General features: G+C 45.0%; 1 protein-coding gene across 1 annotated transcript in view; it reads left to right on the top strand.

Moving 5' to 3' along the window:
• Window positions 1-7,353: 7,353 nt before the first annotated feature.
• CYP27A1 (cytochrome P450 family 27 subfamily A member 1) overlaps window positions 7,354-14,435 on the top strand; it is a 32,472-nt gene continuing 25,390 nt past the window's right edge. Inside the window, exon 1 of the mRNA XM_081143202.1 lies at window positions 7,354-8,209. Within this exon, the coding sequence (XP_080999328.1) occupies window positions 7,940-8,209 (270 nt within the window). The 5' untranslated portion in view covers window positions 7,354-7,939. The remainder of the gene's footprint in view (window positions 8,210-14,435) is intronic.

Here is a 14,435-nt window from a genome sequence, read left to right as displayed (position 1 = left end):
TGTAAATGGAAATGTTTTCTTTGTGGCTTGTTCATTACTGGTGTATAGAAATGCAACTGGGTTTTGTGTGTTGATTTGGTATCCTGCAATTTTGCCTCACAGTGTTTTTGAGCATTGCCTGCCAAATACCCACCCTGATCTGGCTATGAGATAGGCAAACTGGAGACAAGCACTTTGCATCAGTCCTTCAGGCAACTCCAGACAGGTCAGAACAAACAATTTGTGAATAAAGTCTACTGTGCTCCCTCCAGAACCAGGGTCCAGGGCCCCACACTAGCTGCTATCTTCAAGACTGCCACCCCACTGAGAAGGGGGGGGGGCAAGGACAAGTAAAAATGCCCCAAAGCTTTCCTACTGATTTTAAGTTGTGTTTTTCATGATTGAGCATTCACTTGGTTGCTGTAAACTTTTGACTGTTTTTCAGAGTTTTGACAAAGTTATTCTGACAATTTCTGAGTGTTTTCCTGATGTTTCTGTGAAGGGATGGGCATTTGAAGCAGCCTACTCCGCCATTTTACTGACACCCCCTTTATCTTTTTAATGTAAAGTTTTAATTGCTATACAGCATGTAGAAAGGTGCACAAATCATAAGTGTACAGTTCGATGAATTTTTATGATGTGTGCAAAGCCATGAAACCAGCACTCAGAACAATAAATAGGTATAATCAGAACCCAGAAGCTCCCTTGTGCTCCCTTCCAATTGCTAATCACTGCCTTCCCATCCCAGAGAAACCATGATCTTAACTTCCAGCATCATACACCACTTTCATCTGTTTTTAAACAATATGTAAATGGAATCACGCAGTATGTTGTCCTTTGTGTCTGGTTTCTTTCAGTCAACATTATAATAGTGAGATTTACTCGTGTGTAGTTTCAGTTCATTCCTTCTCATCATTGTATGTAATTCCATTGTATGAATATGTTACAATTTACTATTTATTCTACTGTCATAAGTATTCGAGTGCTTTTTAGGTGGGGACCATCACAAACAGTACTAAGAACATTCTCATTCACATCTTTTGGTGAGCATGTGTATGTTTACACATCTCTTGGATTTGTACCCAGGAGTGCAATTACAGTGCCACTGGGTGGGCACCGTCCAGCTTTCATAAACGTGGCTAGATTTCCATAGTACTTGTAGCGGTTAACACGTTACCAGCCGTGTAGGAAGGTCTCGAAGTGGAGCAACACTTGAGTATTTGTAATTTTAGAGTTTCTAATTTTATTCACTTGCCTTTGTAATTTTACTCATTCTGGTGGGAGCATAGGGTTATCTCATTGTGGTTTTACATTGCCTTTCCCTGATGGCTAGTGTGGGAGACTGTTTTTTCCCCAAAGGTGGCTGCAACAGTTTCTTTCAACACACGTGCAGCTCTGCCAGGGACCTTGCCGCTGTTCCATTAGGAAATGGAGTCTGACTTCCCTCCCCTTGGACCTGGGAGAGCATCAGACTAAAGAATACAGCAGAAGTGATGCTGCAGCACTTTTGAAGCCGGGTCATAAAAGATCGTTCCGCTTCTGCCTTATTCTCTGGAACATTTATGTTTGAAGCCCTGAGCTGCTATGTAGTAAGTCATACTGCTCTGAGGCTGCCATGCTATAGGAAGCCAGGTCACAAGGACAGGCCACATGGAGACACTCTGGACAATAATCCTTGTCTCTGAGTCATCAGGTGCTTTCAGATTCTTTCTTCAGCCTTTGAGTCTCTCTAGCTGAGGTCTCTGACATCATTGAACAGAAACAAGTCATCCCCACTGTGCCCATTCCAAATCCTTGGCTCACAGGTTTGGATTCTTAATAAAATGATTGTTGTAAGTTGCTGAGTGTTTGCGCAGTTTGTTATGCAGCAATAGCAAAAGTCTAACACAAATGATTGGTTTTACTACATATGTGACTTGGGGCAATTATTCTTATTTAATAGTTGAGAACTGAGGCTCACTCAAGAGGTTATATAACTTGCCCCAAATCTCATAGCTGGTAACACAGCCAGGACTGGAACTTATGAATGACTGTAAGGCCATACAGCCTATGTTCTTTACTGTTGTGAACATTTGAGAGAGTGGGGTGGGGGAAAGAGAGAGATCAACTGTTGAAATGGTTTTATAACTTGTTTTGTTTCTTCTTAATGCAACATTGTGAGCATTTTAGTAAAACCCATGCTCTTATCACTATATCATGCTGTATCTTATTTCAATGAATTCCTTTGTTTCAAGATAGAGAGCCCCATTCAGGAGTCTGAGTATAACAACACCCCCAGATGCTCCCTTTTAATTGACTGGCCCTCCCCCATTAAGAAAGTAGTGGTTAGAGTATTTCATCTCATTCCCTTTGGGGAGAGACTGACATATCAGAGAACAAAGCAGTGAATTCCTGGTTGGGATAACAGTGAGCTACTAGTCCCAGAGATGCTCAAGTCACTAGGGCTGGAGAGAACTGTCTGGTCTAAGCAGATATTGTGCAGGGCTTGGCAAGAGAACCTTCCTTCCATCACCCGGCCTCTGGTGGACTCCTCTCAGCTTCCCATTTCTGCGGTAGAAATGGTTGTATGACCTAGTCCTTCCCTTCTCACTTCAAATCTAGTGGAAAGAGCGTTAAACTCGGTACCTGAAGCCCTGGGCTCAAAGTCTGGCTCTGCCACTTACTGTTGCTTTTACATCTCTGAATTTCATTTTCTTATCTGGAGGAGAAATAATGATTTCTAACTATTCCAGGAATCTGTGTTATTCAAATAAACCTCTGTGAGCAGGGAGTCTTTTTATAAAGAGGCAGTATATTTGTTTGCTAGGACTGCCATAACAAAAAAGGACCACAGACTGGGTGGCTTAATAAACAGGAATGTAGTTTCTCACAGTTCTGGAGGCTGGAAGTCTGCAATTAGGGTGTCAGCAGGGTTGGTTTCTTCTAAGAGCTCTCTCCTTGGCTTGTAGATGGCCCTCCTCCTCAGGTGTTTTCACTTGGTCCTCTCTGTATGTGTGCTTTTGTTCAAATCTCTTTTTATAAGGATGCCAGCCATATTTGTTTAGGGCCCACTTGACTTCATTTTACTTTAATTATCTCTTTAAAGGCCATATCTCCAAATACAGTCACATTCTGAGGTACTGGGTTTAGGACTTCAACATATGAATTTTGAGGGCACACAATTCAGCCCAGAAAGAGCAGCATTTCAAACAGGATCGCACTGGCACAGGAACAGGCAGAGAAAAAATTGGAACATAATAAAGCAGAGGCTGAAAACTAGCACACACAGATTTTGTTCGGCCTGATTAATTTTTAAAAGATTTCCAGCTGTTTTCACATAAAAATCCTGATTTTTGGCTTTTCTTAAAAAAATCCAAAGTTCTAGCAACACCAACAATTGGCCAGAGTTGGGTGGTAGCTGCCCTGGGGCTGTCTAATTTACCCCAATTCCCACCACTCCTCTAATCTGGTCTCTGGCCTGGTCTGTTGCATTTCAAACTATTTTGATTTTTGACCTCTGGGACAAAGAGTACAGAAATAGGTCCAAATATATATTAGAACTGATGAAAAGATGTATATGGTATTACAAACCTCTGGGGAAGCATTGTATGGAAAAATGGGCCACACCATCTCACCACCAATCAGAGGATAATTGTTGACCTGAAAGAATTGAATGAAGGCAGGTGCCTTTCCCTGGGTATCAGAGGGTGTAGTCATTAGAGCTAGTGTAGACCTGTGACGCAGCGGGTCTCCTGCACACCCAAGAAAAGCAGAAGAGAAACTAACTGTTTTGTTCTTTAGCAAAATAATTTCTATTCACTGATTCAGTATGGGTTTAGACTGTACAGTTTTAGGGGAAGAAAAGTAATTTATCTAGGATGAAATGCTTACTTTTATAGGTCAACCAATAGAGGAACCAAACCAGCTGCCTTGTCATCTTGCTCATGGGTGCAAATATTGTCAATAAAACAGGAACTGAAGGTCCTTCTTCCCTGTCTCCCAGGTGCTGGGTGCCCACCTGTGCCACAGCTGTGGGACCACTGGCTGAACCCCAGGGTTGGATGAGGCTACCAAAGTAGGACTCAGAACCTTATCTGAAGAAGGGAACCCAGGGTCCCTGGGGAAAGAAGTGAGGCTCTCCTGAGGAAGAGAAGGTGAAGTTTGCCACTTTGAGACTTGAAGAAGAGAATGCAAGAGGGACATGAACAAATGCAGTGCTGGAGAACCCAGTTAGGAAGCTGGTGAGGTCGAAGCTACCAGCTGCCTACCCTTGTGGAGCTCAAGGTAGAAGTGAGGTTTGGCATGTTTGATTTCCTGAGTAGTGAATCCCCTCTGGAAATGTCCTAACCTCTTGCTAAAGGAACATGTGCCTTCTGGTATGTTGGTCTTGTGAAATGCTAAAGAGACAGAGTGGTATGCAGCGGCAGTGTCTGTTCTTGTCATCTCCTCCTGGCCTCTGGTGAAGGTGGAGGGTCATCCTAGGGGAGACTGTGACTCTGAATTCAAGGTGGTCATTGCAGTATCAGAGGATGATGCAGAGCCAGCTCCAGAAAGCTACTTGGCACCAAAGGAATGTACTGGAGTGAAATGGAAGGTCAGATCTGCTAAGTCCTGTAATATAATTTATTATTATTTTTTAAAATCTGCACCCTAGGATATTTTTTCCACTGCTTTTCAGAGAGAATGGAAGAGAGAGAGAGAAACATCAATGTGAGAGAGACACATTGATTGGTTGCCTCCCACACATGCCTAGACCAAGGATGGAGCCTGCAACCGAAGTACGTGCCCTTGGCTGGAATAAAACCCGGGACCCTTCAGTCCGAGGGCCAAAGCTCTAACTACTGAGCCAAACCAGCTAGAGCTAAGTCCTGTAATTTAAAGAATGCCGTTCCCAGATAGATGAGGGCACCCAGAAATCTCCTGAGCTATTATTTAATAAATGATGTTGGAATAATTAGAATATATATTAAGATTTTAGGTCACACCAAAACCAAAAATTAAGTCCACATGGATTAAATTGTTAACTGTGGGGGAAAAAATAGCATGTAAAAATGAAACTATCAAATGTAAGGTAAAATATAGGAGGTTTATTTCCTCTAATAATCTTGGGGCAATCTAAAGCAAGATATGAAACCCAGAAGTTGTAAAAGGACAAAAATGCCAGATTGAACCACACATAAATTAAGAAAAGATACCCTAAACACAGTCAAGAATAGGGGGGACACACTGTCAGGAGAAAATACTTTATCTATATACAAAGTATATATATGTAATCAAAGGTTAATCTCTCTAAATAGAAAAAGAACACCAACAAAACAATCAGAAAAGAAAAACAACCCCACAGAAAAAACTCAAATGATGTGACTAAGGACTTCACAGAGGAAAGAGAAATGGTCAATAAGCATGTTTAAAAAAACCCTAAGCCTTTATAATATTTAAAGGGATTCACATTAAGGTATCAACATGATATTTTTTCACCTACCAGTAAAAAAAAATTATATAATTATAGAACAAAGTCTGAAAGAATATACACCAAACTATGGACAGTGCTTCATTTTGAAGGAGTATAATTGGGGAAGCAGAGCAGGGGTCTTTCATTTTGTTACTTTATATAAATTTTTCAAGTGGTGGGATAATGGGTGATTTTTACTTTGGGGATTTTTTTTTGTATAGTTACATTGAAAGCAGTGCAAACATAAATTTTCTACTTTGAGGAGGTTTGGAAATTTTTTGTTTATTTTAATTTTCAAAATCACAAAGTGTATGAGTTAATTAAATAATCAGTTCAGTTTTATATACTCTCCCATCTCAACCCAAATTTTATGCACACAATTTGTCCTTGTAGTGAATTCATGGATATCTTCAATTATACATTTTCTACATCATACTTCTTTCTGGAGATCTGCCCCCCCCACCCAAAAAAAAAGAAAGAAAGAAAAATTAAGGTGCTATATATATGTAAGGATTTTATTATTATTATTCTTTAAAAAATATGTTTTTATTGACTTGAGAGAGAGAGAGAGAGAGAGAGAGAGAGAGAGAGAGAGAGAAAGAGAGAGAGAGAGAGAGAGAGAGACATCAACCTGTTGCCTTTGGTATGAACCCTGACCAGGGACCAAACTCACCATGACCCAGAATCTAATGGAGAACCTTCAGCGCACAGGTTGATGCCCAATCAACTGAGCCACACCAGTCAGGGCAGGATTTAATGATTTTAATACATTATTATTACTTTCACTAAAGTTCTTGACTCTAGTGAGCAAGATAATGAACAGCCAGACATCATTTTGGGAAACAAATTTTCAGAAAGTTCAAAAGAAAATGTCCTTGCTGTGTGACTTTTGGATAAGCCAGTTGAGACCACAACCCCAAAAGGACACACTTGGAAAACTGCTGGATATTCTCCTGAGATCTTTCCCTGGGACTTCCCCTAAAATCTCCACCCTTAAACCCTTAAGACGGAGGACACAGCATGCTCTCCCTCCTAGGAGCACATCCTGCCTTTCCCCTCCTTCTCCCCCCCTTTACCTTCCTCACTTCTAAGCTCCAAAGGCCCTTCCTTTGCCTCTGTAACTTGTTTCCTAAGGCCATTTCTTCTAGGACTTCTTTTACCTCTGTGAGTTTCTAAATAAATGTTCTCTTATAGTTTGAGTCTTGGCTCTGAATTCTTTCTTAGGCAGAGCTCAAGTACAGAGGTTGCTGAACTCAGGTCCCATCTGACGCCATGGGTCTAACCCCCGGTGCTCTCCCTACTGCCCCCCAAAGTAGCAATGTTTGAACAGATAATGCCCAGAAAAGTTCCCAAACTGATGAAGACATGCAGTCACAGATTCAAGAAACTCTATGACCCCTAAGGGGTAAGTAAAAAGAAATCCACACCCAGTCATATCAGCTGTCAATCTAATTGTCCCTTTGAAGTTAATATGCCCTTTCCCCCCCTCTGGCTGCCTATAAATAATAAACTCTTCCACTGCTCTTAGAACAAGCCTCACTATTTTGCTGGTTGTGTCACTAATGGGTTGAATAATCTTTGATCCTGTGTTTATTTTATATTTGTATAAATCATGTTTTTTATTACTTTTTGAAGAGTATACTTTGAATATATATGAAACAAAGAATTCGTGAAACAATACTTTTGCTTCTTGCAATATTTTCTGTACTATTTTATTGTTTTTCATCTTACTGAAAAATAATTCCGCTTGCACTCGCTAAGTGGTCTCAGCCTGCAGTGTGAAAAACCCGGCCTTCGCCAACTTGGGGCTGGGTTAGGGGTGAGGAGCGCCAAGGGCATTGGGCAGAATTGCATTTTAAAAGCCTATTTAAATTTGTTTGTTTGACTTTCCCCTCCAGGAATCAGATGACCTCGGACACTGGGCCGTTGCGTTTTATTTTCTCACTTCCCTCAGTGCTGGGACTCCGTGATGTGCGTGTGTGTGTGTGTGTGTGTGTGTGTGTGTGTGTGTGTAGGATGCCTTAAGAAAAGCCCCTTTAATTTCAGCAGCGGGTCCCCGGTGGCGACCCCGAAGGTGAGGCGAGGGCCGCCGCACTGGGTGGGGCCTCCCGGCCTCCGGGGCCTGCGGGACTTCCGAGAATCTTTTGCACTATTGCTGGGAGTTCGGACCAAGCGAACTTCAAGTTCTAGGAGTTCTCGGAAGTGCGATGCGGGGCGTCACGGAAGAGGCGGCCGCCGTCGGAGCTCTCCGGGTCTCCCCAAGCGCCCCTGCGCATCTTCGGCCATTGTGTTGGCCGGTCCCTTCCCCGGGCCGGGAGGCACACGATCGTAGAGGGTGCCTTCGGTGCGTTCGCGGAGTCCGGTGGGAGGGAGTGGGCGCCGCGAGCGAAGGGAACGGTAAGGGGCCTGGCCGGCCTTTGCCCGGCCCTCCCCGGGAGCCCGGTGCCCTTGGACCCGCCCCTGCTGCTCCGTCTCCGGGCGGGTTCCCGGCGCTCGGCACTCGCGGCTCAAAGGCGCGGCGGCGTGGGCATGGCTCGCCTTGCTGCGGTGAGCTGCGCGAGGCTGCGGTGGGCGCTGCTGGGGACGCGGGCGGCCCGCCTCGGCCCCGGCCCACGCGGGGCCAGAGCCAAGGCCTCGCTCCCCAACGCCCTCCCCGCGGCCGAGGCTGCCGAGGCTCCGGAAACCGGGCCTGGCCACCGGAGGCTGCGGAGCCCGGAGGAGCTTTCGGGACCAGGGCAGCTGCAGTTCTTGTTCCAGCTGTTGGGGCGCGGCTACATCCTGCACCTGCACCAGCTCCAGGTGAGCGCGCGGGGCTCGCGGTGGGGACTGGGGGCGAGTGAGCGCTGCGACCGAGAGGCTGGGATGGGGAGGTGTTGGACAAAACGTGAAGAGCGTGCCAACTTGGCTGGGCACCCGGCTGGGGCTATGTAGGGTTCAGCCCTGGGAACTGAAAAGAGCAGGTCGAGGAGTGTTAAGAATCAGGAGGGCACCAGAAAGGAGGTGGCTCGGGAGGCTCGGTTTGAAGTGGTCAGAGCTTGAGAGAGGAGGGAACTGTCTTGGTAACAACGGCAGAAGCAACTGTTTAGGCTGCCAGATGTTATAGAACCACTATTTAATTCTGGGCTTATACTGGCTACCACAGACTTCTTCCAAAGGAAATGGCTTCAAGAGGATTATAGAGATTTAGCAATTAGCCTGGTAAATTGACCCTTAGGGGGGAAAAGGTGTCACTTCTCAGGGAGTGAAAGCAAAATCACAGACATTAAGGAAAAGGCTCCTGTTTTTGTTATTAAGAAATCAATTTCCAGCCCCAGCGGGCTTGGGTCAGTGGTTAGAGAGTGGGCCTGCAGACTGAAGGGTCCAGGGTTCGATTTCAGCCAAGAGCACCTACCTCAGTTGCAGGCTTAATCCCCACCCCACTCTGGGCATGTGCAGGAGGCAACCAATCCATGTGTCTCTCTCACATCAATGTTTCTCTCTCTCTCCCTTCCTTTCACTTTCACTTTCACTTTCTCTGAAAAGCAATGGAAGAAATATCCCTGGGCAAGGATGAAATAAATGAATAAATAAGTTTATTTTCAGTAAGAAGGATTATCCAATGGAACACTGATATGAGACAGGGATGAATGGATAGCCCCCTGTCAATGGACAGAGACTGGGAAACCCAATATTGGTTAAGCTGGAGAAGTTTTTAGGAAATGAATCGAATTAATGCACACACTCTGCTCCAGGCATTTTTCCAAGTGTTAGGATTCCATAAGATAAAGTCAACACCCTCGTGGGGTTTATATACTCCTTTGGGGGAATAGGGGTGTGTGTGTGTTACATTCCATTGACTTGGCTCCAGCTCCTGGTGACCCTATGAATGAGTGATGCCCACAATGTCCTGTCCTCAACAGCCCTGCTCTGCTCCTGTATTCTCATGCCCATGGCTTCTTTTATGGAGTCATTCCATTACATATTTGATCTTCCCCTTTTCCGGCCTTGGACTGGTTACCGTGTGGCTGTGCTGGGCAGTAGTCAAAAAAGAGGAGGAGCTGTGGGAACTGGCATAGGACAGGCCTTTGAGGAGATTAAGAGCCCTGGTTCCTCTGAATGTCCATGGTGGGCTCTTGAGCAGACATGGGGTGAAGCTGCCTTCCAAGGGATACTGTCCAGGTTATGGTGTGTGCAGTAGGGTGAATTAGACAGGAGAGGGCCTCAGGTGATGGAAACTTGGGTGTGGTAGTGTCTGAGCCATCCTCCAGAGAAAGCTGGAGTGGGAGTTGAGGATGAGGGAGAAAATAGTTCTGAGGGTTTGAAGGCCTAAACTGACTACAGTTTCTCTGCACCTGTCCAGGCTGCTGCTGCCTCCTCTGGGACCTTCCCTGTTGGGCTCATGTTTCTGAGACTTGGTGGGCTGGTCCTAAGTTACTCAGAGATGATTAAAAAATTATTCCCTTTAGGCATAGCTCTAAGGAACTAAATAATCCACGAAACCAGAGTCCTGTATACTTCCTCTGCTTGATTTTACCTCTAGAAATTTGAGAGGCCCAGTGAATGGTCCAGGATGGAGGCTAAGGATTTCATCATTTCTCAAGGGAAGATTACTGGGAGGTTTTGCTGAGGATTTTCTCTAGAACAGTAACTACTAAAGAAATTCTAGATGGCCCTAGGAGGAAGAGGAAGAAGCAGGAGAAAGCCAACTATGTGTGACCTTTTAAAGGAGAGGCCAAGCTAGGATTTAGGATAACCTTTATTCCAGCCTTTATATCCCAAAGATCTGGAGTCATATGAACCTGGGCTGTGCCATGGGAAAGATATTAGCCCTTCCTATACACTACATGTGGCCGGTGTGAGTTAATAAAGGGCAGAGTTCTGCACATCTATAAAACCCAATTAATAATTCTATTGAGGAATAGCATGCATTCCAGCAACCCATTTTATATCAGTTCAAATTCATGTGGTTGCAACTCACACTGGCTTAAACTATAAAGCAGCTTTATTGGTTCATATAACCACAAAGTCTAATAGTTGGGTGCCCTTCAGGTATAGTTTTCTCTAGAGATTCATTAGATCACCAAAACAATAGCTTTGTTTTTCTGCAGTTCTCTTGGCTCTGCTGTCTCGCAGAAGTTAGTTGACTGGCTTGGGTTAATTGCCCATTCCTGAACACATCATAGTGGCCACAGGAATATTCTAATTAGCTTAGACTCATGCAGGCTCATCCCTAAAGCTGGGGTTGGGGTCTTTCCCTCTAAACCAGGTGTCCATTGTACAAGGAAGAGAAGTGGAATTGATATGGGAGCACCTGACCATAATGTTCCCTGCACCCTCAGCTGTCAAAAACTGAATATCCCACATAAAAGTCAAGTCAGCTTAGGGAGCATTGTAGGACTTAAGGGGGTCGTGTGGGAATTGGGACATGTGTAAATCATGTTAGTCCATAAATGCTACTTCCTTTCTCTTTCCTAACCAAAGTAATGTCAAGAGCATTGGAAAAATGAAATGTGAATATATGTTAAATTTATCTGATTTATATTAGGTTGGTGTCTTTTATAGATGCCACCCCTAAGAATGATGAGATCAGTTATCTATTCTGTAGCTCCTATGGTGGACTTCCTGGATTGTTGACCACCCCCCGCCCCTAATGCCCTGCACACATACTGATCATTTTATGTGTCATGCTTTTTTTATATAGTTACAAAATTTTTCTTGTGATGAGAACTTTTTTTTTAAATTAATCTTTATTGTTGAAAGTATTACAGGTGTCCCATTTCCCCCCCCAATTGACCCCCTCCACTTTGCTCCCACCCCCTCCCCAGGCCTTTACCCTGTTCTTGACTGTGTCCATGGGTTATGCATATAACTTCTTTGGTTATTCTCTTCCTACCCTCCACCCACCTTCCCTCTTTCCTCTGAAATATGGTCGTCTGCTGCATGCATCAATGTCTCTGGATCTATTTAGCTTGTCAGATTCTTTTGTTCATTAGCTTCTTCTTAAAGAAGACCCTTCAACATTTCCTGTAGTGCTGGTCTGGTGGTGATAAACTCCTTTAGCTTTTTCTTATCTGTGAAGCTCTTTACCTGACCTTCAATTTTAAATGATAACTTTGCTGGGTAGAGTAATCTTGGTTGTAGTTCCATGTTTTCCATCACTTTGAATATTTCTTGCCACTCCCTTCTGGCCTGCAAGGTTTCTGTTGAGAAATCAGCTGACAGTTGTATGGGTGCTCCCTTTGTAGGTAACTAACTGCTTTTCTCTTGCTGCTTTTAAGATTCTCTCTTTGTCTTTAACCTTTGGCATTTTAATTATGATATGTCTTCCTGTGGGCCTCTTGGGGTTCCTCTTGTTTGGGACCCTCTATGCTTCCTGGACTTGTACGTCTATTTCTTTCCCCAGGTAGAGGAAGTTTTCTGTAATTATTTTTTCAAATAGATTTTCAATTTCTTGCTCTTTCTTCCCCTTCTGGCACCCCAATAATATGAATTTTGGCCTCTTGAAGCTGTCCCAGAGGCTCCTTATACTATCTTCATATTTCTGGATTCTTTTTTCTTTTTTCTCTTCTGGTTGGGTGTTTTTTGTTTCCTCATGTTCCAAATTGCTGATTTGATTCTCAGCGTCCTCTACTCTACTGTTGATTCCATGTAAATTATTCTTCATTTCAGTTTGTGTAGTCTTCATTTCAAATTGGTACTTTATTATGTTATCGATTTTCTCAGTAATTTTTGTAATAGTATGCTTAAGCATACTTATAAACAAAATTTTGAATTCTGTATCTGTTAGCTTGCTTGGATCTACTTTATTTAGTTCCTCTTCTGGAGATTTCTTCTGTTCTTTCCTTTGTGACATGTTTCTTTGCCTCCACATTTTGGCTGCTTCCAGGTGTTTGTTTCTATGTATTTAGGTAGAGGTGCGATGTCTCCTGGAATTTGTAGAGTGGCTTTGTGTAGTAGGTGTCCTATAGGGTCCAGTGGCTCAGCCTCCCCAGTCACCTGAGCTGGGTCTTCTAGGTGCTCCCCTGTGTGGGCTGTGTGCTCTGATCTGTTGTAGTTGAGCCTTGGTTGCTGTTGGCGTCACTGGGAGGAATTGACCCTCAGGCCAATCAGCTGTGAGGACCAGCTGAAACTACAGCCAAAGAGCTGCTGTGCTGGAGATACCTCTGTGGAGCAGGATTTACTTCAGTGGAGCTTTGGTGTTCATCGAGTGTGCCCCTTGTGTGTGTCACTCGTGGATGTGGTAGGGTTGTAATCCAGCGTGGTCGAGTCTGACCACCAGGTGCACTGTCTCTGGGGCCTCCCGGGAGGGGCAAAGTCAGCCTCTGCCAGTGCCTTGCCCAGGGCCACCCAGCATGAGCTGCACAGCAAACTGTAGTTGGCTGCTACTTGTGCTGGGCTTGGAGGTGCCCAGGAGAGGCCAAGCTATGAGCCAGTGCAGGCTGCCGCTAGTTCCAGGCCTGGGGCCACTTATCAAGCCGTATGGGGCCTGCTGCTGCTTGTTTGAGAGATTTTAGGAAAGTCCTAAGCATAAGGCTCAAGAGGCTACTTGCACAGAAAAGCCACTGAAAATGGCCCGGATGAGCTGCTGGTGGGGAGGGGCGGGGCCTCCGGGAATCACGGGCGGGGCCAAAGGTGTGAGTCAGGTGCTGGCGATTCAAACATGGCGCCTGCCTGCCGGCTGTGTGCAGGGAGGACTCGCCAAAGGAGCAATGGCCTCCGCCAGCCCTTCTGCCTGGGAGGAAGCCGCCCTCCACCTCTCGCCCGGATCTCAGGCAGGTTAGTTCCTCCCCGAGTGTCCCAGGTCCTTTCTAGCTGCTTCCCCGCGATGGGCTCAGAGGGGGCGCCTCTGGGTAAGTCCGTGTGTGGGCGCATTGAGAGGAGCTGCTGGGGCTCCTGCAGCCTCCATGTCCCACAGCGACAGTCCCCGCTGTTTTTCAAACCCCGAAATTGTGGGGACTTCTCTTCCCGGCCCTGGAGCCCTGGGCTGGGGGCCTGATGTGGGCCTGGGTCCCCTCGCTCCTCCGGGAAACCTCCGCCGCTGAGATTCCCTCCCGGTTTTACCCCAAGGTGCTGGGTGTGGGCCCGGGGCCTGGTCTCCAGGATCCAGTCCCTGATTTGCCCTCGCCTCCGCCCCTCCTACCGGTCTCCGTGCTTCTTCAGGTCCTTGGTTGTGGGGCTTCTGTGCAGCTAGATTTCCGGGGGTTCTGAGTGATGGTGGTTCTGTATTTTAGTTGTCATTTTGATGTGGTTGCGGGAGGCCACGGGTGCAGCTGTTACCTGCGCCGCCATCTTGATTCTTCTCGCGGTGAGAACTTTTAAGCTCTATTCTCTCAGCAACTTTCAAATACATAATACAGTATCATTAATGATAGTTACCATGCTACATTACATCCACAGGCCTTATTTATTTTATAACTGGAAGGTTGTACCTTTTGACCCCCTTCACTCATTTTGCCCACCCTGCCACCCCCTGCCTCTGGCAACCACCCCCTGTTCTCTGTGTCTATGAGTTCGATTCTGTTTTGTTTTAGATACCACATGTAAGTGAGATCATTCAGTATTTGTCTTTCTCTGTGTGACTTATTTCAGTTAGCATAATGCTCTCAGGTCCATCTATGTTGTTGTAGATGGCAAGATTTCCTCCTTTTTATGGCTGAAATATTCCATTATATATATCACATTTGCTTTATCCATTCGTCCATTGATGGACACTTAAGTTGCTTTCATGTCTTGGCTATTGTAAATAATGCTGCATTGAACATAGGGGTACATATATCTTTTCAAGTCAGTGCTTTCATTTACTTTGGGTAAATACCCAGAAGTGGAATTGCTGGATCCTATGATAGTTCTATTTTTAATATATTTAAGGAACTATCATACTGTTTCCATAGTGGCAGCACCAATTTACAGCCTCACCAGTAGTCCATAAGGATTCCTTTTTTCCACATTCTCACCAACACTTGTTATTTCTTGTCTTTTTTATGATAGCCATTCTAACAGGTGTGAGGTGATATCATCGCGGTTTTTATTTGCATTTCCCTGATGG

This window comes from Miniopterus schreibersii (genome assembly GCF_964146895.1).
Source record: "Miniopterus schreibersii genome assembly, chromosome: 7".
In the NCBI taxonomy this organism is placed as follows: Eukaryota; Metazoa; Chordata; class Mammalia; order Chiroptera; family Miniopteridae; genus Miniopterus; species Miniopterus schreibersii.
This window is presented reverse-complemented; position numbering and strand designations above follow the sequence as displayed.